Here is a 24,008-nt window from a genome sequence, read left to right on the forward strand (position 1 = left end):
CAAGTGCAAAGTTTATAACTATTTCGATTGAAATATAAACTTATTTATTCTTATCAATTAAAAGCTACATAATTTTGCTTCGTATCATTAAGATATACTTGCGAGAACAAATTTAAATGCATCCTAATCATTTCAATTTTAACATGAATTTCTGTTTTTTTTTATCTTTCTCTTACTTATTTTGTTTTTTATTTTTGCTCTCTATCTTAAAATTATAATTGTTTTATTTTATTTCTTTACAGAAAGATTTCCTCATTTTTCAATTTCAGTTTTTAAAAACATATGGTTTTTAAAAATAAAGAAATAAAGAAATTCACGATATTCCATTTTCGTCCAAAATATTGCTAATAATAAAAGTGTATTGTCACACTTTTTCTAGTATATACAGTGTTCTTACGTAAATGTTTTATGAAGGCAGATCGGCTCTTTCTCTTCCACTTCGTCTGCACAGTGCGAAAGAAGAGAAGAACGGCGGAAGAGGAGGAGGAGGAAGAAGAGGAAGACGAGGGTGAACGCACTCGCCACACCCTGCCTTAAAGATTGTAAACGATTATTAATGCTCCACTGCGGCTGACCCGTAACCCGGCGGTGGGTCTTCTCGCAACGTCTCGCCTCGTTCCTCTCACCCCAATCCTGTCCCTTTCCCGAACCCCTCCTTCTTTCTCCCTCGAAATAATCTCGAGTGAAATACCCAGGCAAGATCGCGCGGATCGCCTCTCGACGGAATCGATCCTTATCCAGCTTTTTTTCTTAATTAGCCCACCAGGCTACCTCTTTGCGAGGGATAAATAACACCGGGGTTACGTCCGGTCACGTTAACTAATTTGCGTAACACGCCGCAGACTCGCATCGAAATCTTCGCGCCAGCAAATCATCCGGCGGTTGTGAGCGAGATGAATTATCTGGACGGAGAATGGAGGCGAGAAACGCAGTGAAATATAAGATGCGAAGTGTAAGCAGCAAGAAATAAACGGGCAATTTTGATACAGAGAATAGCGAGCGTCAATTTAAATTCGGAATTAAAAATATTTTCGGCATTTATGGCGTATTGCCACTTTCAAAAAAAAAAAATGTTTCGTTACACGTTTATGTCTCACAATTACAAAGTATTTATCCAGAATTATTTTACCGAAATAACTTGCAGGAAAAGATTCCTAATTAGAGTTCTCAGATGCGAATCGCGTCATTTCTCGAAGCAGAATCTTCCGAAAGCTTCGGGACGAATGCGGAAATGCGATGTGCATTCGCGCCAACTCGATGTAAACACGATAAAGATAACGCGATGTCGCCAACATAAAGATAACGCGATGTCGCGTACGACGTGAGTTATATTCTGCAAAACCTTTGCGCGCGTGGGCCAATAAAAATCGAGACGAGTTCACATCGAATCCGTTCGTTAGAAGAGCTGTTCGCGCGGCTCGAGGGAAACGCAAGCGCTAAAAGATAATTAATAATGAGACAAATATAAATGAATCGAGGGAAGCAGCCGGTGGCGAGTGACGACATCGACGTCCTTCCCGCGCGAGGATGTTTTTGCGTGTCGACGCGATCTCCGCCTTCCGAGCCGTCGTCGTTTCGAAACGCTCGAAGTGTAGTAAGTTCGATGTCTCGACGAAGTCGCCGCGCGTTCGGGCGCAATATGACGAGCATAAAGATAATGAGGCGGCGCGCACGGCACTTAGAGAAGTCGACGACGCAATTATGCAAATCGCGCGTGACACGTGCTACATCCGACGACGGCGGTGCTCATTACCGAATGGCCTTACGGTGAAATACAGCGCGGGAAGAAACGTACGGAATCGGACGGTGGAGGCACTGACCCAACGAGTGTCGCGCGATGCTTAAAATAGAGGGGCCCCGGGGCGAGTCGGGGAAATAAAATCGAAGAGACAACGGGACGAGAGAGAGAGAGAGAGAGAGAGAGAGAGAGAGAGAGAGAGGCGGGGGGAGGGGGCAACGCAAAGGATACAGTCGGTAGTCCTGTTACACGCGTATTTACGGTCCGATCTCACCGCTCACCGATATCCCCGCGGTGTGCGTAATTTTAATATCCAACGTTTCTCGTCGCGTCGCCGAGATGCGACACGATACGATGCGCGCGTAAAGATAACGAGACGACGCGGAGGCGGGCCGGCGCGAGAATTATGCAAATCGCTCGGCGCAGCATTTGCAGCGCGACGTCGATACTCGATAAAGGCGGGATTTAAAATGCGCGCGAGTATACGCGCTCATTTGTCGCGACCTCGTGAAACCGCGCGATCGATTCTGGGTGGCGCCCGTATAAAATGGAACGTTTCGAATGCGTAAAGAAGGTATTCAATGGGGCCAGGAGTAAACTGATGGCCCGAGATACACACACACACGAATTCACGGTAGTCTCATGGGCTCGCATTCGTTCCGCTTGATCGCAACTCCGCTCCGTATGTGAATGTCAAACAACGATCGGCCGTGCTACCGCGCGAAGGATTCATCAAAAAGAGGTAACTAAATTTATTAATTACAATTTCGTCATCGCAATTTTTCCAAAATTTGATACCAATTTTTTTTTAAGTAAAAATTTCAATAGTGTCTAATACTGTATAATAAAAAATAGTTAATAAAATTTTATTAAAAAGTTAATTAAATGTTATTAAAAAAGTACATATTTTATAAATATTTAATATATTCTAAATTAATGTCATATTGACAAAAATTCAATATTATGAATATCGAGATAACTCATAAGAGAGAGATAAAGAAGTTCGAAGAACCTGACAGCTTGGTTAGGCAGCCATAGAAAGCACGATAGGCTCGTTTATGGAGTTGTCCCTTCAACATGGGCGCTTAATTGCGAGGGGAGAGATGCGGCCGTGGTCAATTGATTCCACGTGGCATTGACCGGAGGACAGACGCGACTAGACCGATTCAGTATTCGGAATGAAAGAAGCCCGGGCGGAAAGAGGACCGCGCGCGCGGGACGCGAGCGGGAAAGAAGACCTCGACGAAAAAAAGAACGTTAAGGGAAAAGATAGAAATAGACTGTCGTGACTCACCATGAAAACCATGAACCTTGATTGCACGTTGGCGCTCCCGATGTAAGTCAGCGTTTCCAGCCACCGTGATGATCGCCGGGGTGGTGTCCGCATCCACTTCTGCGTCGCAGACTGTCCCTCGTAGTACTCCACAGCCGCACGAAAAACAGTCGATCACTTCACCGCGATTACACCGGATTTTCTCCCTTTTCTCCCTTTTACCCGCCCGCTCGAATTCGATGACGCGGGCGGAAGAACACCGTTAGAAATTATTGTCGTTGATAGAAGTACGATAAGCGTGTTTATCTGCGAAACACGATCCTTATTGCTTACACGGGCGTACGGAAAAATAACGCGGGTTTAACACATTCGCGTTTCCTATAATCGCTATATGATCACGATTAATCGGCGTATCTCCGTTGGCCGAGCTTACTATGAACTACTAATTGATCTATCTAAGTAACTTATTAATTGGCTATCGGTATGACGGCGGTTATATCGGTCGTCTACCGGCATTCGATTGGCATACTGGCATGAATACTGGCCCGTTCGGCTCCCGTGTCACCTGCAACATACAAATGCGTCGTCGTTCGCATTAGAAATTGCCGCCTGATGAAATTGGGGAACGTAACTAGCGTCGCGGAAATCATAATTCCGGTCGTCTTTGTGGCGGAACGGTACAAATTTAGGACGAGAGCCGCAGCAGACCGAAATAGAGGTTACTCGTTTCAAATTAGTATTGAATTTCGCAAACGTTATCATTCTCAATTACATATCTCCAGGAGTAAGGAAAGTATATTTTATAAGAATAAACTCAACGACTTCTAATTTATTTATATTAATTTTTTCCAACAGTTAAAAGAGCAATCAACATTCACATTTAAAAATTAAAAAAATATAATATTTGACAATATCGTTACTGAAGACTGTGTTATTAAAATTACAGAACATAGATCTGAGAATTACAGAATATATCTGAGCCATTATTATTACGTCATACGTAATCTGTATGAATTATAAGTTGAAAAATAATAATGCAAATATTTTCAGAATTCGCAAGATGTGCCTTACGCAAATTGAAGGTAAGGAACTGTACAAAGAAAAGACGTTCAAATTGGCACGGTGCTTTAGTAAGGCGGAAGTGTTGATCTCTGTTATTCTGTTTCGATGATCTAGCATGAGCCATCGTGTCACCAGGAAAAACGTAGCGGATCAGATAATAGAATGAGCAAATGCAACGGCATCATTTTGCGAGGCGCGGTCGAATGTACCAGGCCGGGCCCGTGACGCACCCGGTCTTTATTTAAATCATTCGATCGGTCACGGTATAATCGATTAGCGCTAATACCCGAGGAAATAGAGTACACCGTAGTTCAAAAGTACTCGCACCATTTCCATGCTCCTCACGATCATCTTTCGAACATCGATCAATCGATAAATGATTATAAGATCGTCTAGATCTCGTCTCAAAACAAGAACAAAAACTTGATGAAATAATTCTAAGAAATGTTACATTCTTTCTTTTCTAATTTTAAAGGAAAATTTATAAGAATATTACATTAATTTTTTATCGACATAATTATTTTTAATTTAATTTAAAAATAAAACCTGTTGTAATATTAAAACTTGATTTATTAACATATGATTATTTTTATACACAAATATCTGTTACTTAATAATCCAATCAGTTATTGATATTTAAAATCTGATATAACGTATTATGTAATTTTATATAAAATACATGTTTCTCTTTTCAACATATTATTTCGCTGTATATCGAAACTTGAAACCTTCAATGGCAAACAGGAAATGATTACTATTGTGTTTACCAAATGTTTATCCGAAGGTAAAAAAATAATTGATTACAGATCAAATAATAAAATGCAAACGTGTTATAAACGACACAAATAAAGAACACGTTGCTATCTTTGTTAGCATGCTTTCACAGCAAATTTATCACATTAATAAAGCATATCGCGATCAATAAACATACTTCGTACTGTGACAAATTGAGGCAAAGTTTTCAAAAACTTCATAGTACATATGGTCTCAAGAATAGTTAAACTTTTAACATAATTATTGAACGAAGCAGTTCTATGAACATACTACTACAACCTGAAACTATACATCGGTACAATGAACTATGTGAGAAATAAACTTTTTTAAAAGTACCTCTACGTTAAAATAGATAATACAAAATTAAAAATATAAAATAACTTCGATCATAATAAGAATTTTTGAAATAGGCACAGCATTTTTCGCTTATTATAAATTTAATAAGATGTGATTATATACAAAAATATATCACACATAAATGTTAAAATATGTAAAATGAAAATCATCATTTTATAGAACAGCTAATAAAAAATTATATCGAACTACGAATCGAATTGCGGGAGGATAATTCTTCCTCATATTCTCGATCACATGATCGACATTAATAGGATACAGCACGCGCAAAATGGTCAGTGTATTTACGGTTTTTCATCTTATTGGCCACCGCGCGTTTGCACGTAACACAGCCGATGGACGATGCGTCGGGTTCGGAGCAACGCGGCTATTGATCTACGGATCGATCGATCTATCGCTGTCAGCCCGTTTCATCGCGGATCGGACTCCTCGACGACGACGACGACGACGACGACGACGACGACGACGACGACGACGTACCAATAAAACTCGGCCAGAGGCGTCTACGGCGATCGCCTTATCGATCGTGATCCTAAATCATCGGCGATCCGATCGGCGATCGTTTAGAGATCGTCATGAACCTGTCCGCCGTCCCTTTATGCTGCCTGATTCATGCTCGAATAAACGATCCTTATCGAGTATATGAAAATTCAAATTATTAGAAACTTGATATACAAACTAAAATATTTTTCGTATATTGCTATTAAATGTAATTATATTACATAAACCTAGAAATCTCATGAAATAATCTTTTATGTAGTCGCAAGTTTCACGATCTTGTAGTCGCGATTTTAGTATGCGATTCTTCTCACAATGCGATCGTGGCACTACAGAGAAGCACGAAGAATATATGTATACTAAAAACAAATATAACACGTCGATAGACAAAAATAAATATAACACGTGAGATATAGGTTATTAGTTATTATATACTAAGAATATCGACGTTCCGACGTTCAAAATAAAGCCCCTTCCGATTGGCTCCACGCGCAAAGATCCAATGTGGAAGACCGCCGGACGTTGCGGCGGAGATAGCGTTTATATACACGTTTTGCAAGCTCGCGTTTACCGCTCGCCGGCGATCCTCCACACCTACGTGTAGAGGATCACGGCGGTGCCGCCGCTTCTATAAGTTTATGAATGGAGCAGCACGCGTACGCGACGACTGGAACACACTGTGTGTAAGAGGCGGCAGCGGCGAAAGTGACCTGCTCTAGCTTGTACCTGCTCGGAGGCATACCACGGCGCGTATGCGCGCACGTGCACGCACGTGCATGCACACGCACGCACACGTACGCGCGTACGTAGGCAGGCAGTCAGGCAGGTAGGTAAAGAACCGCCCTGGATAATTGCACCGAGTGGCGAACCGCGCGTTGCGGACGAACGCGTGTTGCTGCGGGCGCGAAATAGCGGCGCCGACACCGCTGGGCGCCGCTGGGCGCCGCTGGGCGCCGCTGGGCGCCACGAAGGGCGGCTTCGACATTTTCTCCGGCGACATTGAGACGAGAATTTGAAAGGGAGAAACGTTTATTGTACAGCGGGAAGGGAGCCTCCCCTGTTGTATACGATGGAAATAAAATGCAAAAGATCGAGGCAAGAGAAAACGTACTTAAGAGCAAGAACATTCGAGCAAAGCGTTTTCCGAGAAATAGAATTAATGCAATGGAAACGATAGAAATAGTTAAGTTCTTTGAAATTTTTTTACGTAATGTGCAAAATAATATAAAAAAGCAAAATAATATAAATATATAGTAGATTTTATTATCAATTTAGTTTAATGTAACAGAATTAATTTGCTTTCTCGGAAAATAAACAATTTCCATATAGTTAAGTGGAAGTTAGCTAAATAATTATTAGGGGATATTAGTTAAATATTAAATAATTTAAATAATACCGAAGAGAAAAGTATTCATTTAATTTTATTATACATCACACATGAGTGCCTAATAGTGCAATAATGAAAATTTAGCTTAATATAGTGTTCATTAAAATCATATCAGAATTATTAATTATCATTGTCGGACATCGTACTTTATTATCAACATTTGTCACAATCGGTAGAAAGTGTAGAAATAACCTGACACCAGTATATCCAGCACACACGAGGATTTTATAAGCAGCTTTCCCGCGCGATTGCGATATTAAACTAATAACTGGATGATCCCATTTGAGTTAAATGAGATGGCCGCGTATGCCAAGGTGCAACGGCAATCAAGTTGAACTTGTAACTTTCATGTAAATCCACGATAATAACCGTTCTCACGAAGTAACAGATAATATAACAGCTTTAATCTGGAGTAAAGTGTGAAAGTATCAAGTTTCTCGATCGTCGTTCATCTCTCTGATACGATACTGTAGATGAATAGTTCTTCGAACGAAGAATTGAAGTTTATTACCGCAAAAAAAGTTATCGAGATGAAGAGTCTCATAAGATGTGTGTATATATATATATATATATATATATATATATATATATATATATATATATATATATCTAGAAACAAAAATTTCTGGAACATTTCTTCTTACCCAACGACTACGATTATATTCCGTTATAGTATATGCAATATGTGTCGTTCAATTCTCTCGCGCCATACGATTATTCCGGCAAAAGAAAGTTTCGTTACGCGTTACATTATCCTAAAGGTAGAGAGAGCGAGAGGCATAGAAGATGTGAATTTCATTGTGCGTCTCGATGCATCGCTGTCACGTCGCCCAAGTTATCTGCATGCGGACCGGAGACCGGTTATACGACCGGCGCAAATAATTGCATTATACAGTGGCGTGTTAGATAATGATCGACGCGTATCGGGTCGGATCCCGCGTGTGAACTCGGACGGGTTTACCATTGCCGGGGCATTACCTTATCTGGCCTTCTGGCCGGTCGCCTTGAAAACCGCCGCAGTTGGTAGCACAGATAGCTGCACCAAATGCCAAGCATAGACTCGCGCATACTCGCGCGTGTTGCACGCCGCGATAATGCGTCTTGCGAAATATCGCCGATTATCTCATTAATTCGCAAGCGCACTCCTGGAATCCCCCGGATCTCTATTCTTGTCCGAACGGACATTGATTAAGCTAATAGAAGAAGCACAAAGATTGGAAGATGTTCGATTTCCATGATTTCACTTAGTCTCTTCATTTTCTTAGGATAATGTGATTTCTTCAAAGTGTTTTTTTCTTTTTCTGCCATACGCTACACGAAAATAGGTAATGCATTCAAAGAGTGAAGATGACAATATATTTTATTCTTTCACGGCGATTAATGATATTTAATTACGTCGTCTCAAAAGCATATATAAATCTTGCATCAATTACCACAGTCAAACTATGGACAAACGCGAGATCGTAATTCGCTAGGAATTCTTAATCTCTTCAACGAAGATAAGATTGGCGGAACGTCGGAATTACAAAGTCCACGATTGCTAAATCAAAGTCACTTAAAATTAGAAGCGAAACTCGGAGAGTCGAGTGAATAATGAAGCTCGAGAAGGTAAGAGCTTTGCGAGTTCATTGTACCATCGATCACTGCCGCTTTTTCTTCGACGTTCATTTCTCCGCAGAGTAAGTCCGATCGCTCATTTCGTCCGCCGATCCTCTAATCCGATTGATCGATCTCCGATCCGCGATGGCGCCATTAGTTTCTTCGGTTCGTGACGATGGATCCATCAACACCGCAAATACCATTAGCGCATACCGCGGCTTTTTGCAATTAACCTTACCAATGATTGCAAAACCGCCAGCTATCTCGCTAACCTATCAGACCCCGTCTCGATTAATTAATCTAATCATCCTCTATAAACTAACCCTACTTTCATCTCATCATAGCGTCTAGAAAGCGACGGAACCGATCGCAATTGCCAATTATTTTGGCAATTAGCATAATCTTGCCTAATTTTTGATAAAGCCAATTATTTTCCCCCCGAAATAAATATCAAGATTATTCTTTTTCCAATAGATCAAATAATCAAATTTATTTTATTATTTTGTTCAATTTTTATATTTAAAATAATCTATAGTATGGAATCCGTCGCAGTAATATCCCATGCATCGACATTAATCAACATGCATACAAAGGTGACTTATATTTTATTCCAAGAGATATAATCATTAGGCAGTGCCGCAATAATAGAAAAAAATTAGCGGAGACAAGAGGTCTGTCTCTCAGATTATTACATAAATTGTGAAATTCTGGCTATATGCAAAACTGTGATAACGAGGACAAACATTACTCTAATGTCTAAGTATTAATAAAGTCCTCCTTCTCGCGATAGGCATTGACATTAATTTGAAACTCGTCCGGCCAAGATCTTATCGATTTATTTCGAAAGCGAACTGTGTCCGTGCATACGGACGAACGCGGGCGTATATGCATATGTCGACATGCATTTATGGCGTTTATATAAACGATCAAACTATTGCAATGATGTTGCCATCTCCTCGCTCGCGTTCTAAATCTTGTTTGTCTTATGATAAAATAATAATCAATATTATGAAAAATACGATTTGAAATTAAATTTTGAATGATATCGCATTATCTAGTGTAGTGGCAACGCATCGCTGTGTCATAAAAAAACTGTAAATATCGAAAACAAAAAAAAAAAAAAGGAAATTGTTCAAAACCGCGAGGAAGTAATGGTTGTCCAACCAGAAGAATTCCCGTTGTTGGGAAGCGTTATCGGGAAGTATTTCTCGAGATCACGCGACATATGTACGCGAGCGATGGTTTCGTCGTGTACAATCTTTAAAATGCGTGTCACATAACGACACGTACCGATGCAAGCGCGGTATTACACCGGACCGCACGCGCATATATGCACATCGTTGGTTACACAGAAGAAACTCGCGTTTTAGATTGCGTTAATGTAGACCGCGACGGGTGCGTACGGCTACCTCATACCTGGACTCCGCGATATCAGATTTTATCGTCCCACGTGAAAGAATGAAAATTAACGAGCCGATTTAGGTCCCGGATTGCGACACGTCGGTGCGCTCGGCGCTGAGAAAACGTCCGCGAATGCGATCGCGAACGCGCATTGCTCTCGCGTGCCGCGTACGCCTTGCGTACCCTACGTGTTTGTACTTATCTAGCAACGCGATAGTTTCAGACCGCGATCAAATAAAAAAAAAAAAAAAAATAGGCCTATATTACGTTATATATATAGCGTACATCACGTTACTCTAATTCTAGCCGGAAAAAATTGGAATAATTCTATACCCCCCCCCCCCCCGCAAATAGAAAGCTATCTTTACATACAACCATAACTTTTCGATAGGCAAACAAATTAAAGTTGCAATACATTTTATATTTATTATGTGTATTGGAATTTGAATTCAGAGTCCGTGAAACACTATTGGCAGAATCAAGCGACACATCTGCTTACAATTCAGCTAATTGACAAATAAAATACTATTTCGATCTCGGAAAATCTTTTTCTAGGTAGAGTCTTCGTCAAGGCAAAATCAAGGCTAAAATCTTTATTGAATGAATCGACGATTAGTTGAAAGAAACCTTCTTGGCTTCTTATGAAAAAAAAACAAAAAAAAAAAATACCTGACAGTCTTCTGTTAAGTATATGAAGAAACGTCTCATTAGATTTAATCCAGCAGTTTTTGTGGCAAACAGCATCGCTTATTACGACGGCAGATGGTTCACGCGACTGCGACAGACGCAACATCTATAACGTTTTTATCGGGTTTTCGATCATCGACTGCTACCTGCTGCCACTGCGGCCGCTGGCAGCAAACGCCAGCGAGTGTTCGTTTAATTTTATCGCCTAGCCATTGACGTTTTTACTGCGTCGCACAGGATCTATGGGCTAGCTCGGACTAGACGAATTCCATCGGCAACTCCCGATCCGGGGTCCTCGTAGAGCTTATAAAATTGTACATCGACACCCTTGCGCGCGCGCTTAGATAATGGAACGCGGGATAACGAGACTACACACCTCGTAAATCGAGCTCTTATCGATCGACACATGGCGAAACACCGCTTTCGATAATCAACAGAAATCTGTTAAATCAAACGGCACGTCATTACGCAAAAGTCCACTATTACGCCCGCGGCGTTTGTAGCAATTAATTCTTCCTAAAAGTACTCGTTTTTCTTTCTTTACTTAGTCTCGTAAGAAAAATTGTTCGTTGAGAATTGAGAAACATTGCACGAAGATTTTTCTTACAAGAAAACATTAGAATTTAAAAAAATTGAGGATCTATTCCGTGTGATAAATAATCAGGAAAATTATTTAAAGATGGAATTTTTGAGGCAATATTATATTCGACTGCCTCTTGTACTTTATATGGGAGGAAAATGTGCCATGCTAGAACGTGATTAACATATTGTACATGTTTTTATTTGTGTTTTGGTGTTTGGTTAAAAATGCGAAATTTTGTTTAATGTTTATCAGGAATTGCAAAATTATGAAAGCGCTACCGGAACTACCATTGTTTTCTAAAAATTAATAAAACGTCGCGCCAACTTCACATACGTATTTTATAGTTGTATATTCTTATAGATATCTCAGAACATCCGCAAAGTCATCATTTTGCGTAGAATCAAATTAGTTTCAGGACAACTTTTAGAAAATCTGTAGTTTCTTCTTTAATGCCGTAACTCTTGCTGCAGTCACGTCCTTAAGAATCTGAAACACCTTTCATATATACGAACTATAAAAGTAAACGTGCGACTATCTGCGTAAACTATCTAATGATATTCTATACACATGACGATTTCTCAATCTGAATAATCTCTAAACCTAGCGAAGGACAACATCTCTATAACGATTTTACCGTTCCTAACTCGTTTGTGAAAATTTAATGTTTTCCATCCAAGTACCGTTGTTATGATTATAGACGGCAAAATATACATTACATGCTTTACGGACTCGTTTAAGATCGACAACGCAATTTCAGAAGACAATCTCAGGATCCTTATTTAAGAACAGAATAATAACAAGATATACGAATATGTTTCCATAATATTACTAGACGTCACAGACGATGAACATATACCTATTGCTACATATCGTCTATTAAATCGTTCTGTATAAGTTCGGAAATATAACACATCGAGAAAAAAATGGAGATGTTAGATTATTTAATCAAACGTTAATAAAAAATACACTACTGATTCTTTGCATTATTTTACACTCCTTTCAAAAATTCGAAATACGACGAGTCAAGATCAAGAATACAGATAAAATGTGATATGGAAAAAATTTTAATTTTTCAAATGTTCACGAACTCTTGTTATATATATATACACACACACACACATCACTATTTCGCATATTATCATCATATGTTATTATTTTCATAATAGAAGAAAAAAAATTGACATTCCTTTTTCTACTTCTCTCTTTCTATTCTTATTTCATCAGAGTCGAAAGTCAAGTCATATCGAACATGTGTATGCAATAAGCAAGAAAGGTGTGTACATTCGAGGATTAATTTGCCCATATTCAGGAAATAGACGGTAGTGTATTACGGCGATCATTCCCGCGCTCTTGGATACGCTACCGTTCGCCCCGCGCGCTGGCTTATCGCGCCGTCTAATCCTCTCGTTCGAAAGCTCGGCGAGAGAGAGAGAGAGAGAGAGAGAGAGAGAGAGAGACGATAATGAAAAGAGCGACGGTGTAACCGGTGCCATGGTGTTGCCCGCCGCGAGAGAGCCAGAGAACGGCAATCGTAACGTACACACACACATATACAATGTAGCATGTAACACAACAACGCGCGGAGAGAGATCTCGCGTCTTTTACTGCCCGTACTAAAACTAACATTCGCACGCACTCGTTGCACCAGTACGATAATGAGAGACGTAGTCGGAGCTATTACGAGATGACGTGTAAATAGCGGGCGATATACAATGCCCGCCGCCGGAGAGAGGTTCATGTCGGTTTTTATCCCCTTCGACTAGGTAGGGACGCGATATGTACATCACGGTGATGACGGATGACAACGACAACGACGACGGCGATGGCGGCGACGGTGGCGGCTACGGCAGCGAGCCAGTTACGTAGAAGGGCAGATGCAATTCGCGATGAGCTGTACGCACCAACGCACAGTTAAACGCATACAACCTATTGTATCGCGGCGAACGATATAAATCGCTGGTTGAAAAATCGCGTTGACAAAGGATCCGGCGTAAGCGAGCGCGCGGAAAGTCCGACTCGGAAAGGAAAAAAGCGCGGGGACAAAAGAACGCGCGCGACGATAACGGCCGGCGGAAACCGTCTTGATACGTCTTATTAGTCAATTTGAAATTAATCATCGGGACTTATAGCGACTGGTGGCGACATTTTTTTTTTTTCACGAATGTCATCGTCCTTTGTCTCGTTTTTACGGACGCAAGTAGCAGTGAGGGTCTTTGCAAACGTGTATGCGCAATCTTTATCGCGATATTATTCGCAAATAAGAGAAATGTCTTAATCCCAGCATTGTCGTAGCATTTACAAAAGGATATATAGCTTGCTTGTTTTGATCTTAAAATATTGCGAGCTGATGCCTTCTCATTCTTTTAATATAATAAAATACTTGTACGTGTTAAAAGTGAATTATATATCTTGTATTAAGTAAGCGCATCATTAAAATTTTTGACGGATTATTCTCCAGAACAAAAATAAATTACGGTAAATTAATTGCTTATAAAATATTTACATAGAAATAATGCGATTAATCTAAAAAAAATGTCTTATATTTGAAATATGACTAATTTGTCCTTGATTATATATGTTAATAAATATATATAAATAAAACGTTTAATGAAATTCGACCTTCCAAACGGCTTTATATTCATCGGTGAATTGTATATGCAAAGTAAATTAATAAAAAAATTCAATGTTACTTTCTGAAATCTCTCTATAATACCACGGTGACATTTATTTTTAGTCCGACAATAACATATTGATTTCACATTAATAAATCACGTTTAATAAATTTACTTTTTTTTTTTTTTTACATTATTAAGGTATAACGGAGCAAATAGAGGTTGTAATAAGGATCGAATGTGTATCTAAGGTTGTAATAAGGATCGAATGTGTATCACTTATATGTTGGAAGAAATGCACTGTCATTAGACGAACGCGGAGCTAATATCGAAAGAAAGGGAATACAATTTTTAACACAGATGTACCCGTAGGCCTGCCACTTGGAGGGCGACTGGGACGACACGGGACGACACGGGGACATGATATTGAACGGTAGCCGTCACCGTGCGATCCTATTAGCCCGCATTGTATGCTAATGAGCGCTTGTCGCCTGTGATCCGTGCTTATATCGCGCTATATCGTCGACAGCGGTTCTCAGCGAATCGCGTTTTTCCGCGGCGCGACGTCGATAATTTATCGCCTTTTATCGGCGTCTCATCGTCGCGCCCGTCATTTTCTCGACATCAAGGCGCGACGTCTTAAACTCGTGCGCTCAAACGCTTGCGCCGACTGAGATCAAAGCCAATTAATCGGAGTCAATTAAAGACGCGGTTATGTCGCACTCGGTGCGAAATTACTTATTCTCGAAGCGAACGGGGAATGAGAACTGTTGCCAGGCCATTACGGCCGATTTAACGCCCTAATACGTTTCGTCGATGGGTAAAAAAAAAAGTTCCGGTAGGAGAAACCCGCGCTCAAAGGGTTACATAAAATTACTCTCTTTCTCTCGCGCGGCTTTACTGAAAAGTTCAGCCGGCGAACGCGAAAAGCAAAGGGACGCGAGAACGATGAAAAAAGGTCCCTCGTCAGCGGATGATAAACAATTTACGGCCTTAGTCTAATTTCTCTTGCGACCCTTTGCTGCACGCGATTTGAGTTTAGAGCGAATGTAAATAGTTACTATCTTTCGTGATACTGAAACTTCTTTACGAACGTCACAATGATAGACATCATACATAAGACAAAGACGAAAAGTATATGTGTGCACATATCAAATAATATATATATCAAATAATAATAATATACCAATGAAATTTAGCCAAATGTTTCTCGCGAAAAAAAATAAATTATGATGACTAATTAAACATTCGCATATAATGCAAATATTTTTACAAAATTCAAAAAGAGATGGCACGGAATTTAGAAATTATTTGCAAAATTCGGGGATCGTTATTCATTGATGACAAAAGAATGCGATTATTATGCAGCCCATCATTACAATTATCCGGCGATCCTGTTTTAGCTATTGTTACATGTACAATGTTTGACATATGCAATTTTAAGCAGCCCTAAAGCATACTTGCAACATAATTTAGCGATGAGGGCGAACTGTGGTTTAATAGGCACATAAATTTTTATGCGCCATTAAAATGATCATGAAAATGACCATGCACGCATACACGCGTGTCTTTCGCGAAGAATGGTGCGAGAGAGAGAGAGAGAGAGAGAGAGAGAGAGAGAGAGCTTCTTAAGAAACGCAGAATAAAGCTTTGACGCAATGAATTTTTCTGCGGATGACTGAAACAAGTGTAATTAACATTATGACTGTTGTTGGTGGTTATCCAACTGTGAGCTCGTGGCTCATCTCGGAATCGTCGACTGGCCTCTCGGTTCGGATATGCGTGTATACGGCACGCATACGCACGCGTGAGCCACACACGCATACGCCACTAGCTTACATAAACGTATCACGATGCTCTATGCGATACGCTCTATGCAAGGACTAAATTAGATATCAACAATTAACCGAGTGAAAGTACGGTAATGTAAACCAACATTAGATATATATATCTGGAACGTTCAATCCATATCGGGGCGAGTAATTACCGCCCATAACGTTCAGCATTCTCGTAATTCAAGGTACAATCTCATTATGTCAACCTCTCATCGCAAACCCGCGCGCGAGTTCTCTTTCGTTCGCGAGTCTCTCGCGAAATCGCTCGAATGAAAGGTATGCGTTTTTTTTCTTTTTTACGCGAGACATATCATTCCATTACGTCCTCGACATGACCTCGTTACTTCATCCCAATTAGTCCTAATTATTTCTGACACGTAGACTTGTTTCTTATATACGATACTTCATCGTTGCATTTTCATTGGTGACAGTGTCCTTTTGACGACAGAAGAAATGATCAGATTAAAGAAATCGTAAGGTCAAATAAAAACAATGCTGAACGTGCGATTTACTAAATTGACGTGTAGGATACTAAACGAGATTTTGTCAACACTTGATGCGCTTGATTGCTATGCCGAATTCTGACACGGCCACCAACGGATTAATATGATTTCTTGCATCAGTAGCTAAATTATGTTCGACACACAAACACCGAGAACGCGGTGGAAGATATCGTAACGTGTACATCGAGAAATCCCATCTCGAGGACGGGATCAGGGATCAGGGTCTAGGCGTCGTCGACGTGGCCGCCGGCCGAGATACGAGCCGCGCGGCGCGTCGACATAATTATGCTACGCGCCATCAGGTAGATGAAGCCGATACGGACGCGGAGGCCGTTTAAGCGCTTCTGAGAGCATAAATAATCCTATTAAACGTGTCACTGGCTGTGTCAACAATCTGACAGGCAACAGCCTATCTCGGTCGTCGTGCTGCCGAGGTACGGGAACGCGCGCGTCGATTACACGCACGCAGATATACGCGTTTAACACGTGGGTCGGGCGCACGTGTCAATGTCAGGAAGTCACGGAAGTGATCTCATTGGTGACGGGAGTGACGTTGCGAGTGTTAGGCATAACTTTTGTTATTCCGCTCAGCCGGGCGGGTGGGCACGCGCGAGTATTAATTCCCTCTCGTAAAAGAATCGCGATGAAGTTCGCGTCGCGAGGGATAGGGAAAAACGAAGAAGGAGAAACGTCCGCGATCGGGACCGATGGCATTTCGAGTACCGGGTACGGCCGCGATCTCTCGCTAGGAGAATTGAAGATCCTCCTCCGTTTACAGTTAAGAATCGCGACGCGCCGCGGCTCGCCACCTGTTTGTCCGTTCCGCAAGCCACTCCACGGCTTTGCCGGCTCGATGTGCGAGTAAATAAGAGGACTACGCGACGTGGAACACGTCGCGCGCGACTCGAGTGTCGTCAAGGAGGACTGGATCTCGTGTGCAAGGTGTCAGTGAATGATTTTTAATTTCGTCTAGAGATTATTTGTGCTATTTGCAGTCAACGTTTCCTCAACGGGAACATCGGAGTATCGATTATTTCCTGAGTTATCGGCAAATACAAGTGTACAGCTTTATAATTTGTGAATTAATTTCGCTAATGAACGACGAAATATCTCATTCGATATTCGATTTATAAAACGGACATGATAATCGTCATGATAAAATTTTAATTCAAAGAACGGTTGTTCAGATATTTAATGATGAATATTGACAAATTACATCTACACTGTAGAAATACAAAAATATTAAAGATCTAAAAAACATTGCCAAATATTTTTTTATTTTATTCGATTTATTTTTTATTTATAGAAATTGAATATAGATCCAAACTAGAAATTTGATAAAGACATACTTAACATTAGATGCGTGGCGACAGATCAGCTATTAAAGATTCGGAAGATTCGACCGATAAAGAGATTTCTTCAGAGTTACACATCGCATTTAAACATTAGATAGGCTATTGCCTAACTAGTAACTACGTAAATGGTTCACGGACAATTTCTCGCGCGTTTCTAATCCGAGAAAAAAGACACATCCACACAAAACCCCAGCCGGAAAGGTTATAGCAATTAGGTCGTCAAAGTAGACGACCGATGCTAGTTACGCTCGATGCTGCTCGATAGCCGAAACCGTTGACGAATTAGGAAACAATCTTTCTTTACTTATTCACTTTTATAAATAACTTTAAAATAAGTCAATTTAACGAAATACATTTCTAGCAAGCGTTTCTAGCAAAACTTACGATTTCAATTTTAATATTCATGAAATCTTATTGTTGGTTGATTAAATTTTTTAATAATTCTATAATGTTTTTTAATTTCGATACTATGTTATAACGCAAAATACGTTTTTATAACATTTTTTTTTAAAAAAATATAAAACATAATAAATGTGAGAAGTATAATGCGAATATAAAAATTCTACCAAGTTTTCAACCTTATAAGTCGTAAAAGAATAATATACAAGTCTCAAAATCCATTTTGTCTCGTATCCATTTTATCTCGTAACCGAGCTAGATTTAGAAAAAAGAGCAAGGGTTCACATCTAACGGGTCAAATTTCTCACAAGGCCAAAACCCATCGTTAAGATCGGTGATGCCGGTCACTGTAAATTTAATTAAGATCAACTCAAGGAAGAGATTTAAGACTGTCGAAGGTTGCGAAGTTAACGGCAAGAAAAAAAGATAATCGTATGCACCAGAAGAAGATTGAGGAGATGCGCTATCTCGATAAGATATGAGACCCGTCATCAACGTCATCACGCCTACCCTCTTCTGAATGAGCCAAAAAAAAAAGAGAAGGAAATACAGAGCGAGACAAAGAGAAAGACAGAAGGAGAGAGACTAATCTATTCTTTAGTGCCTCTCACGTTAGGCGCGATTAACAGTACTTCACGTAAGGCAATAACTTTCCGGACACGCTTCGACAGAAGACTTTGTCGCCGGAACCCCGGTGGCGAGTCCCTCGTAAACTGACAATTACACCCGAAGCCCGAGGTGTACCGACCGCCGAGTCACAAATGAAATAACTACGAGCGACTAATAACGCCGCACAACCTCTCTCCCTCCCCGTTAGCCCGACGGCTACGAGGAAATGTTACTCGGGTTGCATCGCCGCGAGTAAACCGAATTAAGAACGTGCGACCGCAAATTAAGACGCGCCCCGCGCGTGTACGCGCATACACATGGGCACGCGAGGTTTTTGCCATGGACCACCCCTGCGACAAATAAACATTTCTCCTCGCCGAAGGCGAGGCCGGAATTTTTGTATGCTTATTAGCGAATATGCTATGTTTATTATTTCGCTCGTGTCCACTTGACTGCGTTGTAAATTTCGATCGGAAAACGTTAAGATAACGTAAGATTTAAAGCTGAAGTTACGTAATAGCTGCGCCTTTATATTGTCGTTTTATTTTATATTTTTGAAATATAAAACATCATTTTTACTCGTCTCCTGTAGCTATTCTATAAAATAAAATATAATATTTCAGCACGATATTGATATCCAGAGATACAGTGAATGATAAAAAAGATCTAACGTTACTTCTATCGGCATATCACTCGTCCCGTATCGTCTGCTTAAACAAACGTCTGCTTAAAGCAACGAGCATAAAAGAGTAACAGTTACATTCTCCCGTAAAAGATTTTACGGCTATACTTCTGATTCTCAAGCTTTTAAATACATCCTGCGAGAGGTTTTAATACATTCGCTCTATCGCGATAAACTCGCGTTGAAAACTGCGCCTGCATAATCATCGCGCTCTTATCGCTCTCGTGGGTCATTCCGACAAATTAATATATGCACTAATACAAACACACGCGACTGAATGTCCAGAGAGTAAGAGAGATAGGCGAGGAGATAGATAGAGCGACCCCCTCCCCCCCTCTCTCTCTCTCTCTCTCTCTCTCCCTCGTGGAAGGAAGCTTAGCATTACGAATCGCGATACATGCGAGATTAAGAAACGACCTTCAATCGCGATTATCGAGAATTCGCGTTGTTCGCGGGAAGATTCTCTCAAACGCACACCCGGCTCTCGATCAAAAAGAGAAGAAGATCGATTATAGGCAACACACCGATATCCGATATCCGCGCTTCGTGGCGAAAGACGGTGCGAGGCAGCCGCGCCGCGTGCATCAACAGTCATCGCCAGCACGTTTATCGCGTACACTTGGCACTATGCGGGTTGCGTTTCGCTCATTATCGATCGCGTGGCATGCGTCAATTATCAATATCCACTTTAAAACGTCGGCTTTTACCGCGTCTGACACGATTTCCATACGATTTTTTTTCTCATCATTTCGTTCCTCTCTCCCATCGCTCTTTCTTGAGTTTTTAATCAGATATTAGCAATATGAATGACATTAAACGTTATAAATTGTTTGTTGAATCTATTCCCATATCGCCGCGAATTTTTGTGTCGATATGGAGTATTGAAAAATGTGTGTTAAATTTAACATTATATGAATATATTAAATAGTGATATCGATACTATTATAATTCGGAAAATTGACGTAATATAATTAACGGAAAAAAACGACCAGGCTCGAACTTAGGATTCTTTATTTGTTTATTACCCATGACACTTATTGTTAGTCTGCACGATCGCAACGGCTCTTTACTGGCGATATTTATTTATATTCGGAATCTCCTTCTCACTTAAAAATTGCTTACGGCCGTTTATCGTCTACCTATTAATATTTAAACAAAAAAAAAAGTACTCTTGAGTTTAATTAGAAGTTCATCACATGTATAATTAAGATAATGTATAATTAACATTATTTTTGTGATAAAAGTAACATATAAGTAGCACGCAATCATTTCTATTTTTGTTATGCTAGAGTAATCAACATTTTTTTTCCTAAACTTTAACATATTTAATAAATACGTTACAAATTACGTTACTTCAATATTTTTTAAAATCATTTTAATAATTTTACATTTTATGTTCGTTCAGCTCACTTAACATAGCAGACATGTGTTAAATTTAAACACATAAATATATACATATACTTAATACAAAAACTTAACCAATAAATTTTTTCACAAAAATACACAAATTTTCCAACTGTGTAACTACCAACTCGACTAGAGGCGGATTCACCTATCTCAAGTTTAATATTCATAACTCGTAACGGACGAGCGCGACGTAACCGTGACTATGTAAGAAACGGGTGGACACTTCGTTCCCGGAGGAGGTCACTCGAGGCGCGAAACTCGCGTGAACGACGACGACGACGACTACGGCCGACGAAGACGACCAGTAGTTCCCAAGTTGCATTCCTACGCGACGAATGTACGAGCGGGGGAGGACGAACGTAGATAGAAGGTAAAGATCGATAGAGGTTCGTCGACTCTTGCGACTGACCGACGACTCCGTACTCCGATGCCGATGGGTTTAGTTCATAACTTTCCCGGAGAACACGGAAGCCTTCGAACCGCGGTAGCATCGAGAGACCCGGATTTGCATAATTGTAAATAGCACATCAATAAATTTATAGTGGGACGAAACGATGCTTTTCGAAATAATGAACGGAACGTATTGAATTATTAATAGCTACCGAAATACGCGTGACGTTAATTCTTAATTCCTGATTAGGGCTTTCCATTATGTGAATTTACAGAGAAAAAAAATAATATTTTTTCGTCGGAATTTAATATTATAAGTATCATAATATTTAAACCTAAATTAAAATTCCCCTAAAGTAGAAATCTTAAACGTCGACTGACGAATAATATTCTATTATCTATGTGTTTTTTCCAATATATTGACGTTTAAGCTGCAAAATTCCATTTAAACTAAACTTTCATGGAACTTAACATCGTTTTTTTCCTGTTAAAGTTACCGTTCGATTTTTCCCGCTAAAATTCTAAAATTGACCTCATGAATTACATAAAAATTTTTCATAATTATTATCAGCATAAATTTATCAAATAGTAAGAATTAATAGACTGCATAGTTTTCACCTCGAAATGAACAATTAGATTTCTTTTTATTTATTTATTATTATTTGTCTGTTTAATTATGTTATATTTTTCCTACTTTGTATGTTCTAAAGATTTTTTCCTCAATTGTTTGTTATATGGTAGAGGTGTACGAATCAAGCATTTGCAAGGTCGAATTGAATCGAATCGAATCGAATCTTTGATAACATATTCAAAATCGAATTAAATTTGATTCGATTCGATTTTGATTCGAACTATTTGCACACCTCTATTATATGAAAGCTAAATAAAGTTCGATAATTAAAGTCCGAAAGTTCATCTTCAAATTTTATATGGTTGTTTTATCATTGATTTTATTTTTCCACTTTATTTCCGAATTTGGCCGTTAATTCCTATTTTTTGTTATGCAAACATACGAGCCTATATTATTTTTTTATTTTATTTTCATCAAATAAGATCAATAAAATTTTTAGTAATATTTGATAAATTTGTAATGATAATACACCCCGTGTCATACACTCGCATGGGTAACGATTCGCGTCGAGCAACTTTAATTTCTAGGATCGAGAGACATCCGCCATTTTTCTACTTTCGCAAATAGTACAACGTCGCACTTTCGAAAAATCTCGTGTTACTCACCCAATCTTTCACGCTCCGAGACACTGGAGGAACCGTTGTGCACCTTGCGCCTCTTCGCTTAATAATCCTATCACAGACTTTCCACCTTCCAGCAATCCGTTCGGCGCGCAGCAAGCCGAGGAGATCGCTCGGTCAATCAACGGCGAGAATCCGAATGTCTTCCTTCTCGAAGATTCGCAACGAGGCACAATAAACACGATTGTCACAGATAGGGCATGATCACGCGCGCGGTCGGACCGGCGACGGCGTCAGCGTTCGAATTTCCGCGAACTTTTCCTCCCACCGGAACAGGAGGGTGAGAGATCTCGGAATCGTCGGACCGATTAGACGCGAATCTCCCGCGAATCACGCGACGTGCGACTTCACAGCATCCTCCGGCCGTTTTAAAAATTTTCGAACTTGCACTGATTGCAACGGTCGGCAGGTGGCGCCGGGACCAGGCCAAGGGCGCGGGCACGCACTCGCGCGTTTTCGCGTGTTGTTTTGAACGCGGTGGGAGGCAGAGTGAGACTCGCCACCGCGCGCGCAGCAAGAGAAAAGAAAAAGAAAACAAAAAACACACGTAGCACGTTCGGCGCACTGTTTTGGGCCGCGCGGGTCACATTACTCCGGCGCGACGAGCCGTTGTCGGTCGTTGACGCTGATCCGCCGGCGGTTCACACTGTAAAATCACCCGGAATCTCGCGAAGGGCATAATCCCCCTGCGTCACTGTTCACGGTGTCGTCGGCACTGTCTCTCTCTCTCTCTCTCTCTCTCTCTCTCTCTCTCTCTCTCTCTCTCTCTCTCTCTCTCTCTCTCTCTCTCTCTCTCTCTCTCTCTCTCTCTCTCTCTCTCTCTCTCTCTCTCTCTCTCTCTCTCTCTCTCTCTCTCTCTCTCTGGTCTCCCGTGATGGCGATGCGCGTGAAGGCGTCGGCCGTTCCGAATTGCGTTTGTCCACGCTCGATGTCGCGCGGCAACGTTCACGTCGATGCAGTCGGCGACGGCAACGGCAACGGCAACGGCGGCGGCGGTGGCACTGGCCGAATCATCTCGTCGCGGACGAATTCTCGACTCGCTGGCGTTCGCCCGCGCGCGAAACGTGGCTGTTTATCGCGAGCTGCCGGCACGACGGCATGGCGGGACACGCGGCGCACGTTTGAGCCGTCCGATAGACACACCACCGTATAACATCCTCTGATCATCGGCGCACCCGTACTGTCGTCCGTATGACCGTACGGCGGAAACACGGCACGCACGAGGGGGGGACACACACGAGACTGGTGGGCGACGATGGGCGACGATGTGCGACGACGTGCGACGATGACGCGCGAACGGAGAGAGACGACGACGCGCGGACGAAGCCGCTGGTGGCCGACTGCCGCCGACGGATGAACGAACGGTTGGACAGACGAACGGACGGGATGCGCTCCGGGAGAGAGGGGGGGGGACGATCAGCTGATTGCCACGCGCCGCCGCTATGGCAACTCGATGTCAGCGATTGACTCCAGCTTCTCCACCAGCAGTGGGGTTGTACGCGCGGCGACTCATTTCCGAGATTCGCTCGCTTCCTCGCGCACGCCTTTCCTACAGCCGCGATGACGATGCCGCCTTTCCACAGTGTGTATATCGCGCACGTGCGATATC

General features: G+C 41.1%; 1 protein-coding gene across 1 annotated transcript in view; it reads right to left on the reverse strand.

Annotated features, from left to right (window-relative positions):
* The window catches only part of LOC105427815 (uncharacterized), a 306,009-nt gene extending 282,811 nt beyond the window's left edge, over window positions 1-23,198 (reverse strand). Inside the window, exons 1-2 of the mRNA XM_011639750.2 lie at window positions 22,385-23,198; window positions 3,033-3,576 (exon numbers count right to left, since the gene is read on the reverse strand). Coding sequence (XP_011638052.1) covers window positions 3,033-3,125 — 93 coding nt within the window. The 5' untranslated portion in view covers window positions 3,126-3,576; window positions 22,385-23,198. The remainder of the gene's footprint in view (window positions 1-3,032; window positions 3,577-22,384) is intronic.
* Window positions 23,199-24,008: the final 810 nt, after the last annotated feature.

This window comes from Pogonomyrmex barbatus, unplaced genomic scaffold, assembly GCF_055798465.1.
Source record: "Pogonomyrmex barbatus isolate J1 unplaced genomic scaffold, ASM5579846v1 scaffold17, whole genome shotgun sequence".
In the NCBI taxonomy this organism is placed as follows: domain Eukaryota; kingdom Metazoa; phylum Arthropoda; class Insecta; order Hymenoptera; family Formicidae; genus Pogonomyrmex; species Pogonomyrmex barbatus.